This window comes from Scyliorhinus torazame, chromosome 7 (assembly GCF_047496885.1).
Source record: "Scyliorhinus torazame isolate Kashiwa2021f chromosome 7, sScyTor2.1, whole genome shotgun sequence".
Lineage (NCBI taxonomy): Eukaryota > Metazoa > Chordata > Chondrichthyes > Carcharhiniformes > Scyliorhinidae > Scyliorhinus > Scyliorhinus torazame.
Genome location: NC_092713.1, coordinates 68,961,710 through 68,988,595, shown reverse-complemented (window position 1 = coordinate 68,988,595; position 26,886 = coordinate 68,961,710). Strand labels below are relative to the sequence as shown.

Sequence of the window (26,886 nt, the reverse complement as noted above, 5' to 3'; positions counted from 1 at the left end):
CCATCACCCAGGATTTTCAACTCACCCTTCAGAATATAATTGACTTGACTGTTGTACAAACTGTTCACCATTGCTTTAGCTCCCGATTCCCAGCTTTCCTTCATCGGACAGCATATTGAGTATAAAAGGTCGCAAATTAAGTTACAGTTACATAGAACTTTGGTTAGGCCACATTTGGAATACTGTGTCCAATTCTGGTCACCACACTACCAGAAAGACGTGGAGGCTTTGGAGAGAGTACAGAAAAGGTTTACCAGGTTGTCTGATATGGAGGGTATTAGCTATGAGGAGAGATTGAATAAACTGGGACCAAAGAGAAAATGCTGGAAAATCTCAGCAGGTCTGGCAGCATCTGCAGGGAGAGAAAAGAGCTAACATTTCGAGTCCGATGACTCTTTGTCAAAGCTATAAGACAGAGAAAGTGGGAAATATTTATACTGTGGAGTGAGAATGAAAGATGAGTCATAGCCACAGAAACCCAGGGAAATGGGGTGCTAATGGCCACAGAAAGCAAGGGGAAAGAGTGCTAATGGCAGTCCCCAGAGAGAACAAAAGGTGTGAAAGGCCAAACAGCAGAGAAACTAACGTCAGAGAATAAACTGTGACAGATGTAGATGTGGGGGGAGAGGAATAGGGAAGCAAAGGGGAGAAAGGGTAAAGAAAGGTGGATAAGATGGGGGTGGGAGTTATATAAAGAAAGACAAGAGAGAAAGAAATGGTAAAAGACAGTTAAAATGAAAGGAGATGAAAACAAATGGGTCGAGGTGGGGTAGATCATTAGAAGTTGTTGAATTCGATGTTGAGCATGTTGATGTTGCTTGAATAAACTGGGATTGTTCTCCCTAGAGAGAAGGAGGCTGAAGGGTGACATGATATAAGTTTATAAAATTATTTGGGGTATAGATAGGATGAACAGTTGGAAGCTCTTTCCCAGGGCGGAATTGACAATTACAAGGGGACATACGTTCAAGGTGAGGGGGGACAGGTTCAGTGGGGATGTGCGGGAAATGTTTTTTACACCGAGGGATGCACTGCCAAGTGGGGTGGTTGAGGCAGATGCGTTAGCGACCTTTAAGACTTATCTGGACAGGCACATGAACAGACGGGGTATAGAAGGATGCAGAATATAGAAGGTCTCGATAGGCGAGATCGGCGCAGGCTTGGAGGGCCGAAGGGCCTGTTCCTGTGCTGTATTATTCTTTGTTCTCTGTAAATGGCATCAATGTTTTTTACTTACCCCTGAAAGTCTGCTTTCCACTTTAACTCTGGTTACTGCAACCGTCTCTTTTACTCACAACACTTCGTCTGTTTTTCCTTGCATTCTCCTGAACAATGCCTTGGTCTCGGTTCTATTAATTTCATTGTTCTTAAGACATTCTTTCTATCCCAATTCCCTGGTTATCTGGACTGTATCAGGTTCTTTGAAAAGTCTGCCTCTTTGCAGCTCCCTTGTCCTGTCCAGTCTTTAGAGCAGAGTTGAGAGATGTTCATTCCCCGGTGTCTTGTTTCCAACGGCAACAAATTCAGCTAAAAATTAAATTCAAAAGCCTTTGTACCTTAATAAGACCCCAGTTGCTCAGCACTGCTACTTCTGCCAGTTTCTATTTACTCTTCACTCCATAACTCTCTCTAAGTACATTCAAAGCACAGTTTGAATTAAACCAAACCACCACACATACAAACATCTTTGTCCAGCATGAACCGAACTCCATGTTTTGCCTTCCCTCCACAGAAACATTAAATTATATCCAATTAAAACTATACCTTCCCAATACAAATATAAATCCCTTAAAACTACCTTTGTTTTCCTAACAGGCATCCTACCAATAATCATCAAAATGTGTGATGGTTTTATGAAATTGTGCCTCTGATTTGTAACCTGTATTCCCAAATCCCTGTCTCTCTACTCCTTTTCAATTTTTGTCATGCAAAGGGTATTTGACCTTTTATTCTTCTGACCAAAATGTACTACCTCAGAATTTATCTACGTTAAAGTTAATTTGCCAGTTGTATGCCCATTCTGCATTACATTAATGTCTTAATACATTTTGTACTCTTCCTTTGTATTAACTGTACTCACCAATTTGGTCTCACCTACAAATTTTGAAGTTCTATTTCCTATTCCTAAGTCCAGATATTTTAAATAAATAATGGATAACAGTAATCTCAGCACTAATTGTTGTAGAACAGCATTTCCCACCTTTTGCCAATCTATCCCTACTTTGTTTTATCAGTTTGGTGTCATTATTCCGCTTGCCCCCTGACTCTAATGTTTTAACCTTAGTCATTTGTCTATCAATAATAAAAACAGAAAATGCTGGAAAACCTCATCAGGCTTGGCAGCATCTGTGGAGAGAGAAACAGAGTTAATGTTTTGAGTCCGTATAGTTCCTCTTCAGAGCAGTCTCAAAATGTTAACTCTGGTTCTCTCTTCACAGACGCTGCCACACCTGCTGTGTTTTTCCAGTATTTTCTGTTTTTTCTTCAGATTTCCAGCATCCACAGTATTTTGCTTTTATTACAATGAGACTTAGTGATGGCTTTTTGGAAATACAGATATATTGCATCTGCCGCATTTCCCTTTTCTACCCTTTCTATTATTTATTCAAATAAATCAGTCTGATTAACCAAACATGACCTTCCCTTTGCACATGCTGTGACTACAGAACAATGTTTTTGGTTTCTAAATGTTTCTCTGTTACTTCCCTGAAAAAAGGATTCTATTATCTTTCCTACTGCTGATGCAATGGTAAATAATCTATCCTTCCTCAAACTTATTCTATTTCCCCTTATATATAGAAAAATCACATTAACTGTCCACCAGTACTCTGGTCAATCACTCCAGTGTAAGATTTACTTTATCCAAAGAACCACTTGTAACAAGCTTGTTGGCTCTGGAAGGGACAGTGATATACAGATCCTGCAGAATGTAGGAGCACCAAATATAAAAATGTTGACTTGCTTGAAAACATTTCCGAAATAAGTGTTTGTCTCAGATTAATTGAATACAAGATCTCCTTGCTGGAGACAATCCATCACACCAGGGAGAGGGAGATATTTCTGGAGAAAGAGTTCCAGAAGATAGTCAGGAGATAGGGAATTGGCAGCGATAGAAGAAGGTGTGGTGACATATACGTACAGCTCAAGGAAATGAGAAAGGAGAGAGAACAATGATGATATTGTGGTCCATGTGGAAGCCATTATAATGGAAGGTAAGACCTGAAGTCCTCCAGAAAGAGTTTAGGAGATCATATGTAATGTTTGGTGGCACAGTGGTTAGCTTTACTGCCTCACAGTGCCAGGGACCCGGGTTCAATTCCGTCCTTGGGTGACTATCTGTGTGGAATTTGCACTTTCTCCCGTGTCTGCGTGGGTTTTCTCCCACAGTCCAAAGATGTGAGGTGAGGTGGATTGGTCCTTCGTGTCGAAAGATGTGCAGGTTAGATGGGTTATGGGGATAGGGCGGGGATGTGGGTCTAGGTAGGGTGCTCTTTCAGAGGGTCAGTGCAGGCTTGATCTGCACTGCAGGAATTCTATAGTTCTATAAGCATTACAGCACAAGAGAAGACCATTCGGTGCATTGTGTGCATGTTGGCTCTTCTAAGGAGCAATTGGGCCTCAAGGATGATCTTCTCTGAATTAGTACTCAGCAATATGTAAGAATCTAGAATGATGGAGAAATTAAGAGCTCAACTTATGGCTAAAGGGGTGAAGTCAGATAATATTTTCCATTTCATGGAATCATAGAATCCTTACAGTGCAGAAGGAGTCCATTTGGCCCATTGAGTCTGCACCGACCCTCTGAAAGAGCACCCTACATGGGCCCATTCTCCTGGCCTATCCCTGTAGCCCCACCTAACCTGCACATCCTTGGACTTTGGGAGGGAACCCATGCAGACATGGGGAGTCAATATAAACGTATCTATGTTTATTAGAAAGGACAGAATAGCTAAGAAAGAAGGAGGAAAAGCAATTTGGTGAAGAATGGAATACAGTACGCAAAAAAGGTTCAGATTGAGTCCGTGTGGTTAGAAATCAAAAACTTAATGTTAGAGGAATGTTATTACAAATCTACCAATTGTAGGATGGAAATGGAAGAGGAAATCTGTAGACAAGGTACCAAATAAGATAATATTGGAGAAGACTGCAGCGTATACAGTTAGGCGGAGGGTATCAAGTTGGATTGAAAACTGGCTGGAGGAAGGAGATAGTAAGTAGGAGTTAAGAGCAGTTTCTTACATTAATATCCTGCAGGGCTTTGTTCTGGGATCGTTGTTCATTGTGCGCATCTATGATTTGGACTTGGAGCTAAAGAGAAGGCATTCAGATTCGCAGATAGTGTTTGCAGATAAGAGGCTTCATAAATAATTCCAAATGGTCTTTATTCTGTTACAATTTCCATGTAATTCTACATAATGAACCTGCAAACGTTATTACACTTCCTGAGAAATCCTCTAACAGCATAGTTGAAACTATGAATGCAAAAATATGCAGAATTAGAGCTATAAATTAAATTGTAAAATTTATGAACATTCCAAAGAGCTCCAGGAGTCTAAAAATGTGAATTTTTGCAGGTAAATGCTCGAGGCACGGTGATTCACAGTGAAATTCTGGGGCAGATTCTGATGAACTGCTGTTTGAGTTGGGATGCCTGAAGTCAGTTTGTGTTTCAATGACAATGCTTTATTCAGCCAGAATCAAAGTAAGTACACAATCTGGGAAATGGTCAGTTAAAAAGTCTGAGGACGTCCTTAATAGCAGTCCAGTTTCTCATTGGCCCGATTTAAGTTGAAAATCTTTGTCAGATAAATTTGTTTTAATTTAAAGAAAATTTTATACTGATTTACAACATTTCGTTCCTGGATAGAACGAGCCCAAAGTGTCGGCCCCCATTAATATTAACTTTGTTGCTCCAAAGGAGAAAATGTTTACGTCGTGGACTTTGAAGACATAAAATTCCATTCGTGCGTCCGGCTGTCTCGCTTTGAAAATGAACGTGTCATCTCCTTTATCCCACCAGACAAAGACTTTGAACTGATGTCATATCGAGTCACCCAATCGAGTAAGATATGAATAATTTTATTAAGGTGTTATCTTGTATTATAACATCACAATATTTGGTGAAAAGAGTTCCAAGGAAACACATCAGGAAGAGGAACTGGGCATGTTTTGTTTTATCATTTTGAGGGATATGCATGTTACTGTATAGGCCAGTATTTATTGCCCATCTCCAATTGCCTTTGAGAAGGTGGTAGTGAGCTGGCTTCCTGAACCGCTGCTGTCCACGTGGTGCAGGTACACCCACTGTGCTATTGATGCACTATCAGATTACGACGAGACGAGTAGAGAGTAATCAAGGCTTTATTAAGCAGAGTTGCCTCCCGCAGCTGCTGCTCCAGCTTGGTGAGCACACACCAAATGGCTCCAGCTTGGTGAGCACACACATTTATACTCCGCCTACTGGGCGGAGCCAGCAGGCAGTGATCTACCCCCGTACCTGTAATACAGGAGCCTTACCATATTACCTCTCATATACGTATTATACAAACAGTGGTGACTACCCAGGCACCCTCTGTTAAAAAAGAGTCCAGCGGGGTGGTGGAAAATTATTTACATGGTATGTGAGCATTTTTAAAGAGTACAGTTTGGCGAAAGTTCCCAAATTTAGCAGGACGGATGCCTTGATCCTCCGTTGTGAGCGCCGCAGTCCCGGTGGTGACGCAGGCGCCGGCTTGGTCGCCTGTGACTCCGGGAACGTGTAGTCCTCATCCTCATCCCTGGGTGGACGGATCAATGGGAGAACGGATCGTCCTGGAGCGGGGGTTGTGGTGAGGTACGCTGGGGGAGGGTGGGTGGCGCCGGGGCAATTGGAGGGTGGGGGGGGGTGGAAACCAGCTGGTGCCAGGTCCCTGAGGGAGACTGTGCCTTGGCGGCCGTTGGGGTACGCCACGTAGGCGTACTGCGGGTTCGCATGTAGCAGCTGTACCCTTTCGACCAACGGGTCCGCCTTGTGGAGCCGCACGTTCTTGCGGAGGCGGGTGGGTCCTGAGACTGCCAGCTACGTTGGGAGCGAAACCCCAGAGGTGGACTTCCGTAGCAGAGTGGATGAAGCTCTCTGTGCTCCCGGAGGCAAGAAGGCAAGATGTCTTGTGGCCATCGACTTTCACCGTCGTTGTCACGGTTGCGAGGTTGTGTGGCCGGGACTGGTCGAGCGTGATGGAGGCGAGCTGCGGCTGGTGTTGGTGGGCCCCGGGCTGGTCGGCGGTGGTTGCGGACGATGAGCGGCCAGATGAGGTGCCCGACGAGCAGAGGTCCTGAGGCGCCATCCAGAATGGCGGCGAAGATTGCGGCGCCCACGGGGAGCACGTGGCGGGCGCCGTTAACGATGGCAGCGCCACGGGCTGCACGTGGGCTGCGGGGACGAAAATGGCAGTGCCCACGGGTCGTACGTGGCGGGTGCAGGAACGCTGGGCCTGGATACAGCGGCGATCGACCGGGCCTGGCACACCGCAGCGAAATGCCCCTTCTTTCCGCAGGTCTTGCAGATTGCACTCCGCGCCAGGCAGTTCTGCCGGGTTGCTTTGTCTGTCCGCAGAAATAGCACTTGGGGGGCCCCCCCGGGGTTTCCTGGCTGCTGCATGGCGCAGGCTTTGGGGTGGCTGCTGGTGGGGCCCACAATGTCCATGAGAGGGACGCCGTGCGGTCGGGGGTGTACGCTTGTACATTACGGGAGGCTACCGTTAGTGAGGCCGCGAGTTTCTTGGTCGCCGCGAGGTCGAGCGTACCCCCTTCTAAGAGGCGCTGCCGGATGTACGCCGACCCTATGCCCGTAACGAAAGCGTCCCTTTTTTAAAAATATATATTTTATTGAAAGTTGTTTTATTTTTTATTAAATATTTTATTGAAAATTTTTGGTCAACCAACACAGTACATTGTGTATCCTTTACACAATATTATAACAGCACAAATAACAATGACCTATTTTATATAAACAAAAAATGAATAAATATTAAATAACAAAAATGAAAACTAGCCCTAATTGGCAACTGCCTTGTCACAAGTTACACCCCCCCCCCGCCCCCCCCCCCCCCCCCCCCCCCCCACCCAATCCTGGGCTGCTGCTGCTGCCTTCTTTTTCCCATTCCATCTATCTATCCGCAAGGTATTCGACGAACGGTTGCCACCGCCTGGTGAACCCTTGAGCCGACCCCCTTAGGACGAACTTAATCCGCTCTAGCTTTATAAACCCCGCCATGTCATTTATCCAGGTCTCCACCCCCGGGGGCTTGGCTTCTTTCCACATTAGCAATATCCTGCGCCGGGCTACTAGGGACGCAAAGGCCAAAACATCGGCCTCTCTCGCCTCCTGCACTCCCGGCTCTTGTGCAACCCCAAATATAGCCAACCCCCAGCTTGGTTCGACCCGGACCCCCACTACTTTTGAAAGCACCTTTGTCACCCCCATCCAAAACCCCCGTAGTGCCGGGCATGACCAAAACATATGGGTATGATTCGCTGGGCTTCTCGAGCACCTCGCACACCTATCCTCCAGCCCAAAAAATTTACTGAGCCGTGCTCCAGTCATATGCGCCCTGTGTATTACCTTAAACTGAACCAGGCTTAACCTGGCACATGAGGACGACGAGTTTACCCTACTTAGGGCATCTGCCCACAGCCCCTCCTCGATCTCCTCCCCCAGCTCTTCTTCCCATTTCCCTTTTAGTTCATCTACCATAGTCTCCCCTTCGTCCCTCATTTCCCTATATATATCTGACACCTTACCATCCCCCACCCATGTCTTTGAGATCACTCTGTCCTGCAGCTCTTGTGTCGGGAGCTGCGGAAATTCCCTCACTTGTTGCCTCGCAAAAGCCCTCAGTTGCATATACCTGAATGCATTCCCTTGGGGCAACCCATATTTCTCGGTCAGCGCTCCCAGACTCGCGAACTTCCCATCCACAAATAGATCTTTCAGTTGCGTTATTCCTGCTCTTTGCCACATTCCATATCCCCCATCCATTCCCCCCGGGGCAAACCTATGGTTGTTTCTTATCGGGGACCCCCCCAAGGCTCCAGTCTTTCCCCTATGCCGTCTCCACTGTCCCCAAATCTTCAGTGTAGCTACCACCACCGGGCTTGTGGTGTAGTTCCTCGGTGAGAACGGCAATGGGGCTGTCACCATAGCCTGTAGGCTAGTCCCCCTACAGGACGCCCTCTCTAATCTCTTCCACGCCGCTCCCTCCTCCTCTCCCATCCACTTACTCACCATTGAAATATTAGCGGCCCAATAATACTCACTTCGGCTCGGTAGTGCCAGCCCCCCCCTATCCCTGCTACGCTGTAAGAATCCCTTCCTCACTCTCGGGGTCTTCCCGGCCCAGACAAAACCCATGATGCTCTTTTCAATCCTTTTAAAAAAAGCCTTCGTGATCACCACCGGGAGGCACTGAAACACAAAGAGGAATCTCGGGAGGACCACCATCTTAACCGCCTGCACCCTCCCTGCCATTGACAGGGCTACCATATCCCATCTCTTGAAATCTTCCTCCATCTGTTCCACCAACCGCGTTAAATTTAACCTATGCAATGTGCCCCAATTCTTAGCTATCTGGATCCCCAGGTAACGAAAGTCTCTTGCTACCTTCCTCAACGGTAGGTCCTCTATTTCTCTACTCTGCTCCCCTGGATGCACCACAAACAACTCACTTTTCCCCATGTTCAATTTATACCCTGAAAAGTCCCCAAACTCCCCAAGTATCCGCATTATTTCTGGCATCCCCTCCGCCGGATCCGCCACATATAGTAGCAAATCGTCCGCATACAAAGATACCCGGTGTTCTTCTCCTCCCCTAAGTACTCCCCTCCACTTCTTGGAACCCCTCAACGCTATCGCCAGGGGCTCAATCGCCAGTGCAAACAATAATGGGGACAGAGGGCATCCCTGCCTTGTCCCTCTATGGAGCCGAAAATATGCCAATCCCCGTCCATTCGTGACCACGCTCGCCACTGGGGCCCTATACAATAACTGCACCCATCTAACATACCCCTCTCCAAAACCAAATCTCCTCAACACCTCCCACAAATAATCCCATTCCACTCTATCAAATGCTTTCTCGGCATCCATCGCCACTACTATCTCTGTTTCTCCCTCAAGGGGCCATCATCATTACCCCTAACAACCTCCGTATATTCGTGTTCAGCTGTCTCCCCTTCACAAACCCAGTTTGGTCCTCGTGGACCACCCCCGGGACACATTCCTCTATTCTCATTGCCATTACCTTGGCCAGGACCTTGGCATCTACATTTAGGAAGGAAATTGGTCTGTAGGACCCGCATTGTAGCGGGTCCTTTTCCTTCTTTAAGAGAAGCGATATCGTTGCTTCAGACATAGTCGGGGGCAGTTGTCCCCTTTCCTTTGCCTCATTAAAGGTCCTCGTCAGTACCGGGGCGAGCAAGTCCAAAACTTTCCTGTAGAATTCGACTGGGAATCCATCCGGTCCCGGGGCCTTTCCCGTCTGCATGCTCCTAATTCCTTTCACCACTTCTTCTACCTCGATCTGTGCTCCCAGTCCCACCCTTTCCTGCTCTTTCACCTTGGGAATTTCCAGCCGATCCAAAAAGTCCATCATTCTCCCCCTCCCATCCGGGGGTTGAGCTTCATATAGTTTTTTATAAAATGTCTTGAACACTCCATTCACTCTCTCCGCTCCCCGCTCCATCTCTCCTTCCTCGTCCCTCACTCCCCCTATTTCCCTCGCTGCTCCCCTTTTCCTCAATTGGTGTGCCAGCAACCTGCTCGCCTTCTCCCCATATTCGTACTGTACACCCTGTGCCTTCCTCCATTGTGCCTCTGCAGTGCCTGTAGTCAGCAAGTCAAATTCCACATGCAGCCTTTGCCTTTCCCTGTACAATCCCTCCTCCGGTGCTTCCGCATATTGTCTGTCCACCCTCAAAAGTTCTTGCAGCAACCGCTCCCGTTCCTTACTCTCCTGCTTCCCTTTATGTGCCCTTATTGATATCAGCTCCCCCCTAACCACCGCCTTCAACGCCTCCCAGACCACTCCCACCTGGACCTCCCCATTATCATTAAGTTCCAAGTACTTTTCAATGCACCCCCTCACCCTTAGACACACCCCCTCATCCGCCATTAGTCCCATGTCCATTCTCCAGGGTGGGCGCCCTCCTGTTTCCTCCCCTATCTCCAAGTCCACCCAGTGTGGGGCGTGATCTGAAATGGCTATAGCCGTATACTCCGTTCCCCTCACCTTCGGGATCAATGCCCTACCCAGCACAAAAAAGTCTATGCGCGAGTAGACTTTATGGACATAGGAGAAAAACGAGAACTCCTTACTCCTAGGTCTACTAAATCTCCACGGGTCTACACCTCCCATCTGCTCCATAAAATCTTTAAGCACCTTGGCTGCTGCCGGCCTCCTTCCAGTCCTGGACTTCGACCTATCCAGCCCTGGTTCCAACACCGTATTAAAGTCTCCCCCCATTATCAGCTTTCCCGTCTCTAGGTCCGGAATGCGTCCTAGCATCCGCCTCATAAAATTGGCATCATCCCAGTTCGGAGCATATACGTTTACCAAAACCACCGTCTCTCCCTGTAGTTTGCCACTCACCATCACGTATCTGCCCCCGTTATCCGCCACTATAGTCTTTGCCTCGAACATTACCCGCTTCCCCACTAATATAGCCACCCCCCTGTTTTTCGCATCTAGCCCCGAATGGAACACCTGCCCCACCCATCCTTTGCGCAGCCTAACCTGGTCTATCAGTTTCAGGTGCGTTTCCTGTAACATAACCACATCTGCTTTAAGTTTCTTAAGGTGTGCGAGTACCCGTGCCCTCTTTATCGGCCCGTTCAGCCCTCTCACGTTCCACGTGATCAGCCGAGTTGGGGGGCTTCCCACCCCCCCCTTGTCGATTAGCCATCACCTTTTTCCAGCTTCTCACCCAGTTCCCACGCAGCTGTATCTCCCCTAGGCGGTGCCCCCCCGCCCATCCTCTCCCGTACCCGCTCCCCCCTTTCTCCAGCAGCAGCAACCCAGTAATTCCCCCCTCCCACCCCCCCGCTAGACCCCCCGCTAGCGTAATTACTCCCCCCATGTTACTCCCAGAAGTCAGCAAACTCTGGCTGACCTCGGCTTCCCCCCGTGACCACGGCTCGCACCGTGCGACGCCCCCTCCTTCCTGCTTCTCTATTCCCGCCATAATTATCTTAGCGCGGGAGCCAGGCCCGCGCTTCTCCCTTGGCCCCGCCCCCCATGGCCAACGCCCCATCTCCTCTCCCTCCCCACCTCCCCCCATCACCACCTGTGGGAGAGAGAAAAGTTACCACACCGCAGGATTAGAACATAAAACCCCTCTTCGCCCCCCACATTCGCCCCACCACTTTGTCCAAACGTTCTTTTTAATAACCCACTCATTCCAGTTTTTCTTCCACAATAAAAGTCCACGCTTCGTCCGCCGTCTCAAAGTAGTGGTGCCTCCCTCGATATGTGACCCACAGTCTTGCCGGTTGCAGCATTCCGAATTTTATCTTCTTTTTATGAAGCACCGCCTTGGCCCGATTAAAGCTCGCCCTCCTTCTCGCCACCTCCGCACTCCAGTCTTGATAAACGCGGATCACCGCGTTCTCCCATTTACTGCTCCGAGTTTTCTTCGCCCATCTAAGGACCATTTCTCTATCCTTAAAACGGAGGAATCTCACCACTATGGCTCTGGGAATTTCTCCTGCTCTCGGTCCTCGCGCCATAACTCGGTATGCTCCCTCCACCTCCAACGGACCCGCCGGGGCCTCCGCTCCCATTAACGAGTGCAGCATCGTGCTCACATATGCCCCGACGTCCGCTCCCTCCACACCTTCAGGAAGACCAAGAATCCTCAGGTTGTTCCTCCTTGCGTTGTTTTCCAGTGCCTCCAACCTTTCCACACATCGTTTCTGATGTGCCTCCTGTATCTCCGTCTTCACCACCAGGCCCTGTATATCGTCCTCATTCTCGGCTGCCTTCGCCTTCACGACCCGAAGCTCCCGCTCCTGGGTCTTTTGTTCCTCCTTTAGCCCTTCGATCGCCTGTAGTATCGGGGCCAACAGCTCTGTCTTCATTTCCTTTTTTATCTCTTCCACGCAGCATTTCAAGAACTCTTGTTGTTCAGGGCCCCATGTGAAACTGCCACCTTCCGACGCCATCTTGGTTTTTGCTTGCCTTCCTTGCCGCTGTTCCAAAGGATCCGCTGCAATCCGGCCACTTTCCTCTCCTTTTTCCATCCGTGTCCAGGGGGAATTCCCTTCTGGTTTACCGCACAGTATTTTTAGCCGTTAAAATTGCCGTTGGGGCTCCTACCAAGAGCCCAAAAGTCCGTCCACCGGGAGCTGCCGAAACGTGCGACTTAGCTGGTCATCGCCGCACCCGGAAGTCTGAAATTTTTTTCTAAACAACATTTTTCCCTCTTACAAACCAAACGGAACGATAACAAAATTAGAAATTTTTAACAATACACAAGTAACAAAACCCCATTATCTATTGACCTATACTGAACTAAACCACCCCCCCCCCCTCCCCCTCCCCCCCTCCCCCTGGGTTGCTGCTGCTGGTCATCTGTCTTCCCTCTAACGTTCTCCTAGGTAGTCAAGAAATGGCTGCCACCGCCTGGTGAACCCTTGAGCCGATCCTCTCAGGGCAAACTTTATCTGCTCCAGTTTAATAAACCCCGCCATATCGTTTACCCAGGCCTCCAGTCCGGGGGGTTTCGCCTCTTTCCACATGAGTAGGATCCTGCGCCGGGCTACTAGGGACGCAAAGGCCACGACATCAGCCTCTTTCGCCTCCTGCACTCCCGGCTCATCCGCAACTCCAAATAGAGCTAACCCCCAGCTTGGTTTGACCCGGGCATTCACCACCTGCGAGATCACTCCCGTCACTCCCTTCCAATATCCTTCCAGTGCCGGGCACGCCCAAAACATATGTGCGTGGTTTGCCGGGCTCCCGCCACACCTCCCACATCTGTTCTCCACTCCAAAGAACCTGCTCAATCTTGCCCCTGTTATGTGTGCTCTATGTAGCACCTTAAATTGAATCAGGCTAAGCCTGGCGCATGAGGAGGAGGAATTTACCCTGCCTCGGGCATCAGCCCACATACCCTCTTCTATCTCCTCCCCTAATTCTTCTTCCCACTTTCCCTTTAGTTCTCCCACCGACTCCTCCCCCTCTTCCCTCATCTCTCTGTAAATCTCTGACCCCTTGCCCTCTCCGACCCACACCCCTGAAAGCACCCTGTCCTGTATCCCCTGTGTCGGGAGCAACGGAAATTCCCTCACCTGTTGTCTAGTAAACGCCCTCACCTGCATATATCTCAAGAAATTTCCCCGGGGTAACTTATACTTTTCCTCCAATGCTCCCAAGCTCGCAAAAGTCCCATCTATAAATAAATCTCCCACCTTCCTAATTCCCAACTGGTACCAGCTCTGAAATCCTCCATCCATTCTTCCTGGGGCGAACCTATGGTTGTTCCTGATAGGGGACCCCACCAGGGCTCCCCGCACCCCTCTCTATCTCCTCCACTGTCCCCATATGTTCAGTGTTGCCGCCACCACCGGGTTCGTGGTATACTTTTTAAGGTGAGAGCGGTAGCGGTGCCGTCACCAGCGCCTCTAAACTCGTCCCTTTACAGGACTTTCTCTCCAGTCTTTTCCACGCCGCTCCCTCCCCCTCCATCATCCATCTACGTATCATTGCCACATTGGCGGCCCAATAATAATCTCCCAAGTTCGGTAGTGCCAGTCCTCCTCTATCTCTACTACGCTGAAGGAACCCCCTCCTTACTCTCGGAACTTTCCCTGCCCACACAAAGCTCGTGATGCTCCTATCTATTTTATTAAAAAAGGTCCTGGTGATTAATATAGGGAGATATTGAAATACAAATAAGAACCTCGGGAGGACCATCATCTTAATTGCTTGCACCCTGCCCGCCAGCGATAAAGGCTGCATGTCCCACCTCTTGAAGTCCTCCTCCATCTGTTCTACCAGCCGTGTCAAATTAAGTCTGTGCAAGGTTCCCCAGCTCCTAGCAATCTGAATCCCCAGGTATCGGAAGTTTCTTTCCACTTTCCTTTCCGGTAAGCCTTCTATCTCTCTACTCTGGTCCCCTGGATGTATCACAAATAGTTCACTTTTCCCCATGTTTATACCCCGAGAATTCCCCGAACCTCCTCAAAATTCGCATAACCTCTGTCGTCCCCCCCGCCGGGTCCGACACGTATAACAATAGGTCATCCGCGTATAACGAGACTCGATGTTCTTCTCCCCCTCTAATCACCCCTCTCCATTTCCTGGAGTCTCTCAGCGCCATGGCCAGAGGTTCAATTGCCAACGCAAACAACAATGGAGACAGCAGGCATCCCTGTCTTGTTCCCCTATATAATCGGAAATACTCCGATCTTTGTCGACCTGTAACTACGCTTGCCGTTGGTGCCCCATAAAGAAGTCTAACCCAACGAATAAACCCGTTCCCAAACCCAAACCTCCTTAACACTTCCCATAAATACTCCCACTCCACCCTGTCAAATGCCTTCTCTGCGTCCATTGCCGCCACTATCTCTGCCTCCCCCTCCACTGGGGGCATCATTATCACCCCTAATAGTCGTCGTACGTTAACATTCAGTTGTCTCCCTTTTACGAACTCTGTCTGGTCTTCGTGCACCACCCCCGGGACACAGTCCTCTATCCTCGATGCCAGTACCTTTGCCAGCAACTTGGCGTCCACGTTCAATAGTGAAATAGGTCTATAGGACCCGCACTGCAACGGATCTTTGTCTCTCTTCAAAATTAGCGATATCGTCGCCTCCGACATCGTCGGGGGTAGAGTCCCCCCTTTGCTGGCCTCATTGAATGTCCTCGCCATCAACGGGGCCAACAAGTCCACATATTTTCTGTAGTATTCCACCGGGAACCCGTCCGGCCCCAGAGCCTTCCCTGCTTGCATGCTTCCCAGTCCCTTAATAACCTCGTCCACCTCAATCGGCGCCCCCAGGCCTGCCACCTCCTGCTCCTCCACTTTCGGGAACCTCAATTGGTCCAGGAACTGAACATCCCCTCCTCTCCCTCTGAGGGCTGAGACCTATACAGTTCCTCATAAAAGGTCTTAAACACCTTATTCATCTTTCCTGGCCTTCGCACAGTGTCTCCCCTTTCATCCCTAATTCCCCCTATCTCCCTCGCTGCTGCCCTCTTTCGCAGTTGGTGCGCCAACAGGCGACTAGCCTTTTCCCCATATTCGTACCTCCTCCCCTGTGCCTTCCTCCACAGTACCTCCTCCTTTCTGGTGGTCAGAAGGTCAAACTCGGTCGGGAGTCGCCTCCTCTCCCTGTACAGCTCCTCCTCCGGGGTCTCTGCAAATTCCCTGTCCACCCTTAAAATTTCCCCCAGTAATCTATCCCTTTCCTTGGCCTCTGTTTTCCTTTTGTGGGCCCCAATGGAGATCAGCTCTCCTCTGACCACCGCTTTTAGTGCTTCCCAGACCACTCCCACAGGGACCTCGCCGTTGTCGTTGACCTCCAGGTATCTCTCAATACATCCCCTCACTCTTGCACACACTCCCTCATCCGCCATCAGTCCCACATCTAATCGCCAGAGTGTTCTCTGCTCCCTGTCCTCTCCTACTTCCAGGTCCACCCAATGTGGGGCATGATCCGAAACCGCTATGGCTGAGTATTCAGCTTCTTCCACCCTAGAGATCAACGACCTTCCTAAAACAAAAAAATCTATCCGGGAGTACACTTTATGGACATGGGAGAAGAAGGAATGCTCCCTAGCCCTAGGTCTAAGAAATCGCCATGGATCCACTCCCCCCATTTGGTCCATAAACCCCTTAAGTACCTTGGCCGCTGCCGGCCTTCTTCCGGTCCTTGAGCTGGATCTATCTAGCCTCGGGTCCAGCACTGTATTGAAGTCCCCTCCTAAAATCAAATTTCCTGCCTCCAGGTCCGGTATATGCCCCAGCATCCGTCTCATGAATCCCGCATCGTCCCAATTTGGGGCATACACATTAACCAACACGACCTCCATTCCCTCCAGCCTACCACTCACCATTACATATCTACCTCCGCTATCTGCTACGATGTTCTTTGCTTCAAATGCTACCCGTTTCCCCACCAAAATGGCCACCCCTCTGTTCTTTGCGTCCAGTCCTGAGTGGAACACCTGTCCCACCCATCCTTTCTTTAGCCTAACTTGGTCTGCCACCTTTAGGTGTGTCTCTTGGAGCATAGCCACGTCTGCCCTTAGTCCTTTCAAATGCGCGATCGCTCGGCCCTTTTTATCGGTCCATTCAGGCCTCTCACGTTCCACGTGATCAGCCTCACTAGGGGGCTACCTGCCCCCCTCCCGTGTCGACTAGCCATTACCTTCTCTAGGCCAGTCCCATATCCCGCCTCCGCGCTCCCACTCGCTCCCCCAGCGTCGCACACCGTCCCCGACCACCCACTCTTTAGCCATTCCCTTTTGGAATTCCGCAGCAGCAACCCAGTTGTCCCCCCCCCCCGCCCCCCCCCCCCCCGCTAGATCCCTATCTAGCTTGATTGCTCCCCCATATCACTTCCGTTAGTCAGCTGACTTCAACTGACCCCGGCTACTCCTGCTCACTCCTCGACCCCCCCGGTGTGAGGGAACTCCCTTGCGCCTGTTTTCCCGCCTTATTCTTTCTGGCGCGGGAACATCCCTTTACCTGACCCGCCTCTTATGGCGCAGCTCCCTTTCCCCTCCCCCTCCTCTTCCCCATTCTCCGACTATGTTCCGTCTTTCCCCCCTCACCGGCGCCCACATTTCCCCAGTGTCCCCCCCTTCTCTGTTTACTTCTCGAGTAACTTTCACCATAACATTAACAAGAACAAGAACAATTCCCTGCAGCATCAGTCCCTCAGTTCCGGTCCAGTTTCTCTTCTTTAATAAAGGTCCATGCTTCCTCCGCCGTCTCAAAGTAATAGTGTCTCTCCTGATACGTGACCCATAGTCTTGCCGGCTGCAGCATCCCAAACTTCACCTTCGTTTTGTGCAAAACCTCTTTGGCTCGGTTGAAGCTCGCCCTCCTTCTTGCCACCTCCGCACTCCAGTCCTGGTATATCCGTACCACCGCATTCTCCCATCTGCTACTCCGCACCTTTTTAGCCCATCTCAGGAACACTTTTCTGTCCTTGAGGCGGTAGAATCGCACGATTATCGCCCTCGGTGGTTCTCCCGCTTTTGGTCTTCTCGCCGGGATCCGACCTGCCCACTCCACCTCCATGGGGCCCGCAGGGGCCTCAGCACCCATCAGTGAGCTCAGCATCTTACTTGCGTACGCTCCACAGTCCACTCCTTCCACACCCTCAGGGATACCTAGTATCCTAAGGTTCTTCCTTCGTGCTCCGTTTTCAAGGGCCTCGATCCTTTCAGCACACTTTTTATGAAGTGCCTTGTGCGTCTGCGTCTCAATCGCCAAGCCCAGGACCTCGTCCTCAATACCTGACACATTCTGCTCCACCACGCGGAGCTCAGTCTCCTGGTCTTTAAGGTCTCCTTCAGCCCCTCAATTGCCTGTAGCATCGGTGTCAGTACCTCTTTCTTCAACAGGTCCACACACCGTCTCACGACCTCGTCCTGCTCAGGCCCCCATGCCGCCTGCGATTTCTCCGCCGCCATTTTGTTCTCCTCTCCCTCTGACCTTATGGTTGAAGATTCTTCGGGCTGCAGCCGCCGCCGCCGGTTTTTCCCTCCGTCGTTCGGGGGGGACTCCCTTCCCACACACCCCACACAGGGTTGCTCGGCCGAAAAAATTCCCGTTGGGGCTCTTAAAAGAGCCCGAAGGTCCGTCGGAGCTGGAGCCGCCGAAACGTGCGGCTAGCTCATCCTCGCCGCAACCGGAAGTGACGAAAGCGTCCCTGATTAGGAGTTCAGTATGTTCAATGGCAGAAACTGCCTGGCAATCGCAGTTGCTCGCCAGGGTGTGCAGGGCACGCCAGAAATCGTCCAATGACTCACCGGGGAGTCGTTGCCGTGTGGACAGGAGGTGCCTGGCATAGAGTTTGTTGATCGGCCAGGTGTAGTTCTCTTTCAGAAGCGCCATGGCCTCAGCGTAGTTGGGTGCATCCCGGATAAGGGGAAAAATATCAGAGCTCAACCGTGAGTACAGGATCTGGAGTTTCTGTTCTTCTGAGGGTTGTTCTGTCGCTGCTCCGATGTAGGCTTCAAAGCAAGCTAGCCAGTGGTCGAAGGGCGACGTGGCGTTTTCTGCTTGAGGGTGCAGCTGCAGGCGATCTGGCTTGATGTGTAGGTCCATCGCTGTAAAATCTCTGCTTAATAAATTGATGCACTATCAATTACGATGAGACGAGAGTAGAGTAATCGAGGCTTTATTTAGCAGAGATGTGTTGCCTCCTGCAGCTGCTGCCGAAATGGCTGTAGCTCGGTGACCACACACATTTATACTCTGCATACTGGGCAGAGCTAGCAGGCAGGGATCTACACCCGTACCTGTAGTACAGGAGCCTTACCGTATTGCCTCTCATATACATATTATACAAACAGTGGTGACTACCACAGCTATTATGGAGGAGTTCCACGATTTTGACCCAGCTACAGTGAAGGAAAGGCACAGTATTTCCAAGTTGGAATGGTGAGTGGCTTGGAGGGGTGCTTCAGGTGGTGGTACTCCCATGTATCTGCTGTTCTTTTCCTTCTAGATGGTAGTGGTTGTGTGTTTGGAATATGCTGCCTTAAGGAATCTTGTTGAGATCCTGCAATGCATCTTGTAGATTGTACACACTGCTGCCACTGTGCGTCAACGGTGCAGGAAGTGAATATTTGAGGATGGTGAGCCAATTAAACAGGCTGCTTTACACTTGTTTGAGTATATTTGGAGCTGCACTCATCAAGGCAAGTGTAGGTAATTCCATCACACTCTTGGCTTGTGCCTTGTTGATGGTAGCCAGGCTTTGGGGAGTCGAGATTTGAGCTACTCATCACAGGGTTCCAAGCCTCTGACCTGCTGTTGTAATCAGTATTTATATAGCTAGCCCAGTTAACTTTCTGTTCAATGGTAACCCCCAGGATATTGATAGTGGGGGATTCAGCGATAGTAATGCTATTAAATGTCAGGGGGTGATGGTTAGATTCTCTCTTGCTGTAGATGCCCTTTTCCTGGCATTCGCATGGCAAGAATGTCACATTGTGACAAAATTCTTGTTTAAACTTATGGTGTATCCTGTTACTGCACATTGGTCTGATCCTTACATTATCTTTATTTTAACAAGGCAAGTGTAGAGTGGCACAGTAGCACAGTGATTAGCATTGTTGCTTCACAGCATCAGGACCCTGGGTTCGATTCCCAGCTTGGGGCACTGTCTGTGCGGAGTCTGCACGTTCTCCCAGAGTCTACATGGGTTTCCTCCGGGCACTCCGGTTTCCTCCCACAAATTCCGAAAGACGTGCTGTTAGGTGAATTGGACATTCTGAATTCTCCCTTAGTGTACCCGAACAGGCGCCGGAGTGTGGAAAACTAGGGGATTTTCACAGTAACTTCATTGCAGTGTTAATGTAAGCCCACTTGTGACAATAATGAAGATTATTATTATTATAAGAAACAACAAGGGGCAGAAAACATTGGTGGAAGTTACTTATAGGCTACCAAACAGCAGTGCTTATGTAAATCACAGTATAAATCAGGAAATTAGAGTTGTGTATAACAAAGGTAATACAATGATCATGAGGAATTCAATCTGCATATAGATTGGGTGAACCTAATTAGTACTAATGTTGTGGAGACTGAATTCTTGGAAGGTATGAACGATGGTTTTCTAGAGCAGTACGTTTAGAAACCAGCTAAGGAACGGACTGTTTTGCACTCCGCACAGACAGTGACCCAGCGGGGAATCGAACCTGGGGCCCTGGCACTGTGAAGCAACTGTGCCAACCATTGTGCTACCGTGCTGCCCTAGTAAACTGATGCAAAATATAAAAACAATCTATAAAAACATCTGTAGGCATGTAAAAAGGATAAGATTAACAAAAGCAAATGTGGCCCATTACAAGAAGAGTCAGGAGAATTTATAATGGGAATACGGAAATGGCCGACAAACTAAACAAATACTTTGTGTCTGTCTTCTCAGAGGTAAATACTAAAAAAATCTTCCAGAAAGAAAGGAGAATCAACGGACTAGTGTAAATGAAGACCTGCAAGATATTAATATTAGTTGAAAAAAAGTACTGGAGAAAATGATGGGATTTGTCAATCCCCTGTACCTGATGAGCTAGAACCAGAGTACTGAAAGAGGTGGCTGCAGAGACAGGAGATGCATTCAAAATATATATTCTGGAATGATTCCTGCCAATTGGAAGATGGCGGATATAATCCCACTTTTAAGGAAGGGGAGAGAAAACGGGGAACCACCGACCTGTTAGCCTGACATCAATAGCAGGGAAAATGCTCAAATCTATAATAAAGGTTGTGATAACATGGCACTTGGAAAATAATGGTAGCCATGCCCAATGCCCCACATGGAGGTTGGACACGGCCCTTTTGGCCGAAAAGGCCTTCTGCCAAAAAATATCACAATAGGCGAATACATCACTTTATTAGGGGAGAAATTGTCGCCTATAAGGCTTGCAAAGACAGAGAAGAGAGGGAGGCTAGGCAACAACTGATTGACTCCATTCTGGAGGTCAACAGACTTTACTCCAAAGCTTCGAGTGGAGGGGAAAAAAACTACAAATGGACTTCAACCTGTTATCCACCAGGAAAGCAATGCAAAAACTCCAACAGACACGGGGGTCCTTTTACGAGCATGGAGACTAGGCTGGCCACCTGCTGGCTCACCAGCTGAGAAAGCAGGCACCCATGAGGGAAATAGCACAGGTAGAGGATAGACTGGTCGGCGAATTAAAAAAGGTTATCAAAGCATTTGAATCTTCTACCGGGGACTGTCCACCTCCAACCCCCCGAGGGGGACTCTGGGTTGAAACAGTTCCTCGACGGCTGGACATGCCAGTCATGGGGGAAAACAGATGGCGGGAGCTAGAAACACCACTAGTACTGGGAGAGATCATGGAGAGCATCAACTCCATGCGGGCTGGGAAGGCGTTGGAACTCAATGGGTTCCTGGCGGACTTGTACAAAAATGTTGCCACGGCACTGGCCCCGCACCTGCGGGAGATGTTCGCAGACTCGCTAGCGAGGGGCATCATCCCTCCAGCACAGGCCACCATATCACCACAAAGGACAAAGACTCCAGATGTGCAGATCATACCGACCCATTTCACTGATTGACATAGACGTGAAAATACTCGCAAAGTCCTGTCTTAGCGGCTGGAGAACTGTGTGCCAGAGTGGTCGCAGAAGATCAGATGGGTTTGTTAAGGGTAGACAGCTAACTATGAACATCAGACAGCTGCTGAATGTAATAAGGACCGCATGTGGGGAGAGAGCACCAGAGGTGATCATGTCCCTGGACGAAGAAAAGGCCTTCGACAGAACACTTCGACATTTGCAGTACTACCCCAGGACAGCCACAGTGGAAAGTGTGAGGCGATGGGCGAAGGACCCAGACACGGAATGGGTGAGGATGGAAGAGTCCTCCTGCACAGGAACGACCCTCCGGGCCCTCGCCACTGCAGCACGCCCATCCCCGCCAACAAAGCACTCAACAAGCCCAGTGCTAGTAGCGACCCTGAGAATTTGGAACCCAATGAGACAGCACTTTGGTCTGATCAAAATGCCAATCGTGGCCTCCATCTGCGGCAACCATAGGTTTGCACTAGCCATGCTTGATGCCACCTTTAAGAGGTAGAGACAGGATGGGGGACACTGACGGTTAGGGACTTTTACACTGAGGACAGACTAGCGACCCTAGAGGAACTGACGGAGAGACTGGAACTACCAAACAGGAATGAACTCCGACATCTACAGGTCAAAAGCTTTCTCCGCAAGGAGACATGCCCACGGACCCCGAAAAACACAATGCCAGAAGAGTTACTGGATGTGGACAGTCTGGGGAGGGGAAACTGTGGGACCTGCATGGGCGACCTTTAGAAAGGACGCGCTCCCCACTGGACGAGACACAGGAAAAATGGGAGGAAGAGCTAGGGATGGAAATAGGGTGGGGACTCTGGAACGAAGCACTGTGCAGGGTCAAATCCTCCACTTCATGCACAAGTCCTCATGCAGCTGAAAGTAGTGACAAGAACCAGAATGAGCAGTTTTTCCCCAGAGGTGGAGGACAAATGTGAATAGTGCCAGGGAGGCCCGGCCAACCACGCCCAAGTGTTCTGGGCATGCCCCAGATTTGTTGGCTTCTGGGCAGCCTTCTTCAAGGCAATGTCTAAGGTGGTGGGGGTGAGGGTGGAGCCATGCCCAAGAGTTCGGGGTAATGGACCAGCCAGAATTATTCCTGGAAAAGAGGGCCGATTGATGCCCTTGCCTTTGCTTCCCTAATCGCATGTCGGAGAATCCTGACCAGCTGGTGGTCAGCAGCATCACTCACAGCTCCAGACAGGCTGGCAGAACTATTGAAATTGCTCCACCTGGAGAAGATCAAGTTCACCATCCGAGGGTCAGAGAATGGCTTCCACAAAACATGGAGGCTATTCATAAACTTGTTCCAGGTCCTGTTCAAAGCCGATAGCCAACAGAGGGGGGGACGCACAGTAGCCAACGAGACTGCAGGGACCAAACAGGGAAGGGAAGGGAGGATGGGGGAGGCTAGAGAAAAAAAGGAGGGAGAGGCCAGAAAACAGTTGATACAGAGGCAATGGGGCCTAGAACAAGGCCACAAGAAAAGGAACCCCCACCACGGAAACACCAAAACATGTATAGTGAGAGGAGAGGCCAAATGACAAAAAGTGAGTGGGGGGGGGGGGGGGGGGGGGGGGGAGGAGGAAAGGGGAGAGCATTGCTCACATGGAAAGAGCAGATAATGCCCCATTGTATGGTAAGGGACTCAAGAAAGCAGCCCAAAACAATGAATGAGGGGCGGGGCGGGGGGATAGAGGGATCAGCACAGTGGAAAATGACTTGTCATTATAACCAACCCATTTATCCTTACCGAATGTACAGTGAATAAAATGTAGAAACTTCAATAAAAACATTACGAAAACAAGGAAATAATGGGAACATTAGGCAAAGTAAACACGGATTTATAAAACAGAAATAATGTAGCTTTCTGTAACTAGCAGAATAGATAAGGAGGAACCAGCGCATATGGTATATTTAGATTTTCTGGAAGTTTTTGGTAAGTTCCCACGGAAGAGGTTAGTAAACAAAATTGGAACATATGCATAAGAGGTAGTAAACTAGCATGGATTGAGAACTGATTAATGGACAGGAAACAGAGAATAAGAATAAATTGCCTTTTTGTTGGCAGGCTGTGACTAGAGGGGTACCACAAGGATCAGTGCTTGGGTCTCAACCGTTCACCATCTATATCAATGATTTGGATGTGGGGATTAAATGTAATATTCCCAAATTTGCAAGTGACATAGCTAGGTGGAACTGAGTTATGAAGAGAATGCATTTCACACCACTTAATCTTATGCAAATAAAGATTAAGACATTGACAAAAGAGACCACCGAAAGAACAATTTATTATAACCACTTAAAAGATGTTAATTGTGTAAAGCCAACAGTTGCTCCAGTTTTCATAATACTCCCTACCGAGAGGATCTTTTTATGACTCTGTTCTATAAGCCAGGCATACATAATGAGGACGTGTAAGAACTCTCAGTAGAACTGGGTGGAAGATTTGTGAATGGATTTTTTTTTCATGAGCAATTCTACACATGCCATTAGTATATAGAACTGAGGTGGGCAGCCTAACCAGCCTGCCTCTGCACTTGGCCACTTCTGTGGCAGCCTACTCTCTGCTTCTGGAATTGGTGAACCCAACACCATCCCAAACTGAGCACACCCGAGGCAATTATTGTGACATTCAGGGTCTTTGTATTGAGATGGGACCGGTGAGTTGGAAAATTTCTGTACTCAGGCTCTCTGCCTCATGGTGAAAATTATCCTTGGTCTTTTAAAAATTACAGGGGTCATTCTGGAGGCATTTATTTTGTTTTAAACATACACCAGAAGTAATGAAAACTTTGTGCATATAATAATATTGTAGTCTTAGTATTCCTAATAATTCAATTACAGAGATTCATTTCATTTCATAATGTTTGAGTGATAACAGTATTGACCATGTTATGCACATGTCTGTTAAAAGGTCAAACCCTTTCTTTATGTTGAAGCAAATGTGCAGAAACACGCACACAGCAGAATGGAAATCGCAGCAAAGGTAAGGAATGGAATAGAAAGGCAAGAAATGTTCTGTTACGGAATATACTGGCTGCTTTAGTTAGTCTTTTTTTGTGCAGTATATAAAGCTCAAAGCCTGTCTGTATAAAACAATCTAATCGTCCAGTTTTCTGTTAATTTAGAAAAACAAATACTGTTCGCTATTAATCTAACCTTCCTCATCTGCACGTTTCCTGGCTAAGTGAGTTGATGTGTCTGCCAATCTTGTTCAAAGGACATTATGAAAGGCCTGGAATTTGTATTCTAACTTTCACTATATATTTTAACATATGGTTAGGTGTCCTTACATTTACTGCACCCTGCACTGTTAGTTTCAATGAGCTACTACTCACCAATAGCGAAAATCATTCAGCTGTATTATGTCCTGCAGTGAAGGACCATTTAATTAAGTTCCCACTGTTCATGTCTTCTTCCTAGCCCCTTTGGTCATTTAAGTGTCATTTGTCTCTCCTGTTGAACTATGTTCCTTGGGTCCCTCCATTGTAGAAATCACTATTCATCTAAACCTAGATGGTGTATACCAGTATCAAGGCAATACTTCCAAATCTGATTTACAGTTTCTCTGTTTCTCCCAGTAGGAGTAATTGGATAGCAGTCAGAGGCAAGAATCTCATTAAAATATCTCTTCCATAGCCCAGGCAACTGACATTAATTGTTAAGATCCCCAAAGAGACTGTAACTTTTTTAAGAAATTCAAACTTCCAGTTAACAGCTGAAAGAATGGCACACAAGATTTCATGTTTTAAGATGTTTACTCGGGCGGCTCGGTAGCGCAGTGGTTAGCACTACTGCCTCACGGCGCCAAGGACCCGGCCCGGGTCACTGTCTGTGTGGAGTTTGCACATTCTCCCCGTGTCTGCGTGGGTTTCAACCCCACAAGCCAAAGATGTGCAGGGTAGGTGGATTGGCCACACTAAATTGCCCCTTAATTGGAAAAAAATAATTGGGTAGTCTAGATTTATTTTTTTAAATGTGTACTGTATCAACAGAATTAAAGCACTAATGACTAAACACATCTTTGTAGATAATTTATACCGTAAACCACAGAATGGAATGTCAGCCGTATAATATCATTCTTATTTTCAGATCACTTACACGCATGGCCGCTTACTGGGGAGGCAGTTAGATCACAGGAGGCTGTTAGATCGGGGGTCGTTCCTGTTAATTGTATGGTGATTAGCTTCAAGTGATGATTATTGGTTTCCCGCCATGCGACAGTGGGATCCTGAATCCGCCAACGGGAGCAGGCCGGTTAGAACACGAACTGATTGCCGCCCGGCGCGGTTCCTGATTTTGGCCTCTCCCAACAACAAAGAACAAAGAAAAGTACAGCACAGGAACAGGCCCTTCGGCCCTCCAAGCCCGTGCCAACCATGCTGCCCGACTAAACTACAATCTTCTACACTTCCTGGGTCCGTATCCCTCTATTCCCATCCTATTCATGTATTTGTCAAGATGCCCCTTAAATGTCACTATCGTCCCTGCTTCCACCACCTCCTCCGGTAGCGAGTTCCAGGCACCCACTACCCTCTGCGTAAAAAACTTGCCTCGTACATCTACTCTAAACCTTGCCCCTCGCACCTTAAACCTATGCCCCCTAGTAATTGACCCCTCTACCCCAGGGAAAAGCCTCTGACTATCCACTCTGTCTATGCCCCTCATAATTTTGTAAACCTCTATCAGGTCGCCCCTCAACCTCCTTCGTTCCAGTGAGAATAAACTGAGTTTATTCAACCGAAATGTAACAGTAAAATCGCGCCACTTGCACTTTATTCCCAGTAAAACAATCAAACCACCCAGGTTTAAAAAAAAATGTATTTTATTTCAGACATGTATCAAAACAGGTTCAATCAACTATACAGTCTGTACAAATGTTTTCCCCTTTTTCATCCCACCCCCCACTGCGCCGAACAGCTCCTCAAATACAGTCACAAACATCCCCTACCTTTTGTCAAACCCCTCTGTGGAGCCCCTTAACTCATGCGTTACCTTCTCCAACCGCAGAAAGTAGTACAGGTCACCCAACCAAGCCACTAACCTCGGTGGCGATGCTGACTGCCACTCTAATAGAATTTGCCACCGTGCAATCAGAAAGGCGAAGGCCACCACATCGGCCTTCCTCCTCTCCATGAGCTCCGGGAGCTTCTCTGAAACCCCAAATATCGCCACATAAAGATCCGGGTCCACCTCCTCCTCTACTATCCTGGCTCCTCCCGAACACTCCTGCCCAGAATCTTCCCAATTTTTCGCAACCCCAAAACATGTGCATGTCATTCGCTGGCCCCGCCCACACCTCTCACACTCATCTGCTACCCATTGGAAGCACCCACTCATTCTCACCCGAATCATATGCACCCTGTGCACCACCTTAAACTGTATCAGGCTCATCCTTGCACAAGAGGAGGTCCCGTTTACCCTACTGAGTGCCTCCCTCCATACTCCCCAATTGAGCTCCCCTCCCAGGCCCCCTTCCCATTTCTCCTTGATCTTCACCAAACACTCGCCTCCCTGCCTGCCCAGCCACTTGTGTGAATTCCCCAATTCTTCCCCCTC

At 48.8% G+C, this 26,886-nt stretch overlaps 1 protein-coding gene across 1 annotated transcript in view; it reads left to right on the top strand.

Moving 5' to 3' along the window:
• The window catches only part of LOC140426287 (AP-1 complex subunit mu-1-like), a 74,983-nt gene that overhangs the window by 40,204 nt on the left and 7,893 nt on the right, over positions 1–26,886 (top strand). Inside the window, 5 exon segments of the mRNA XM_072510856.1 lie at positions 4,575–4,643; positions 4,645–4,702; positions 4,919–5,062; positions 17,929–17,930; positions 24,242–24,313. Coding sequence (XP_072366957.1) covers positions 4,575–4,643; positions 4,645–4,702; positions 4,919–5,062; positions 17,929–17,930; positions 24,242–24,313 — 345 coding nt within the window.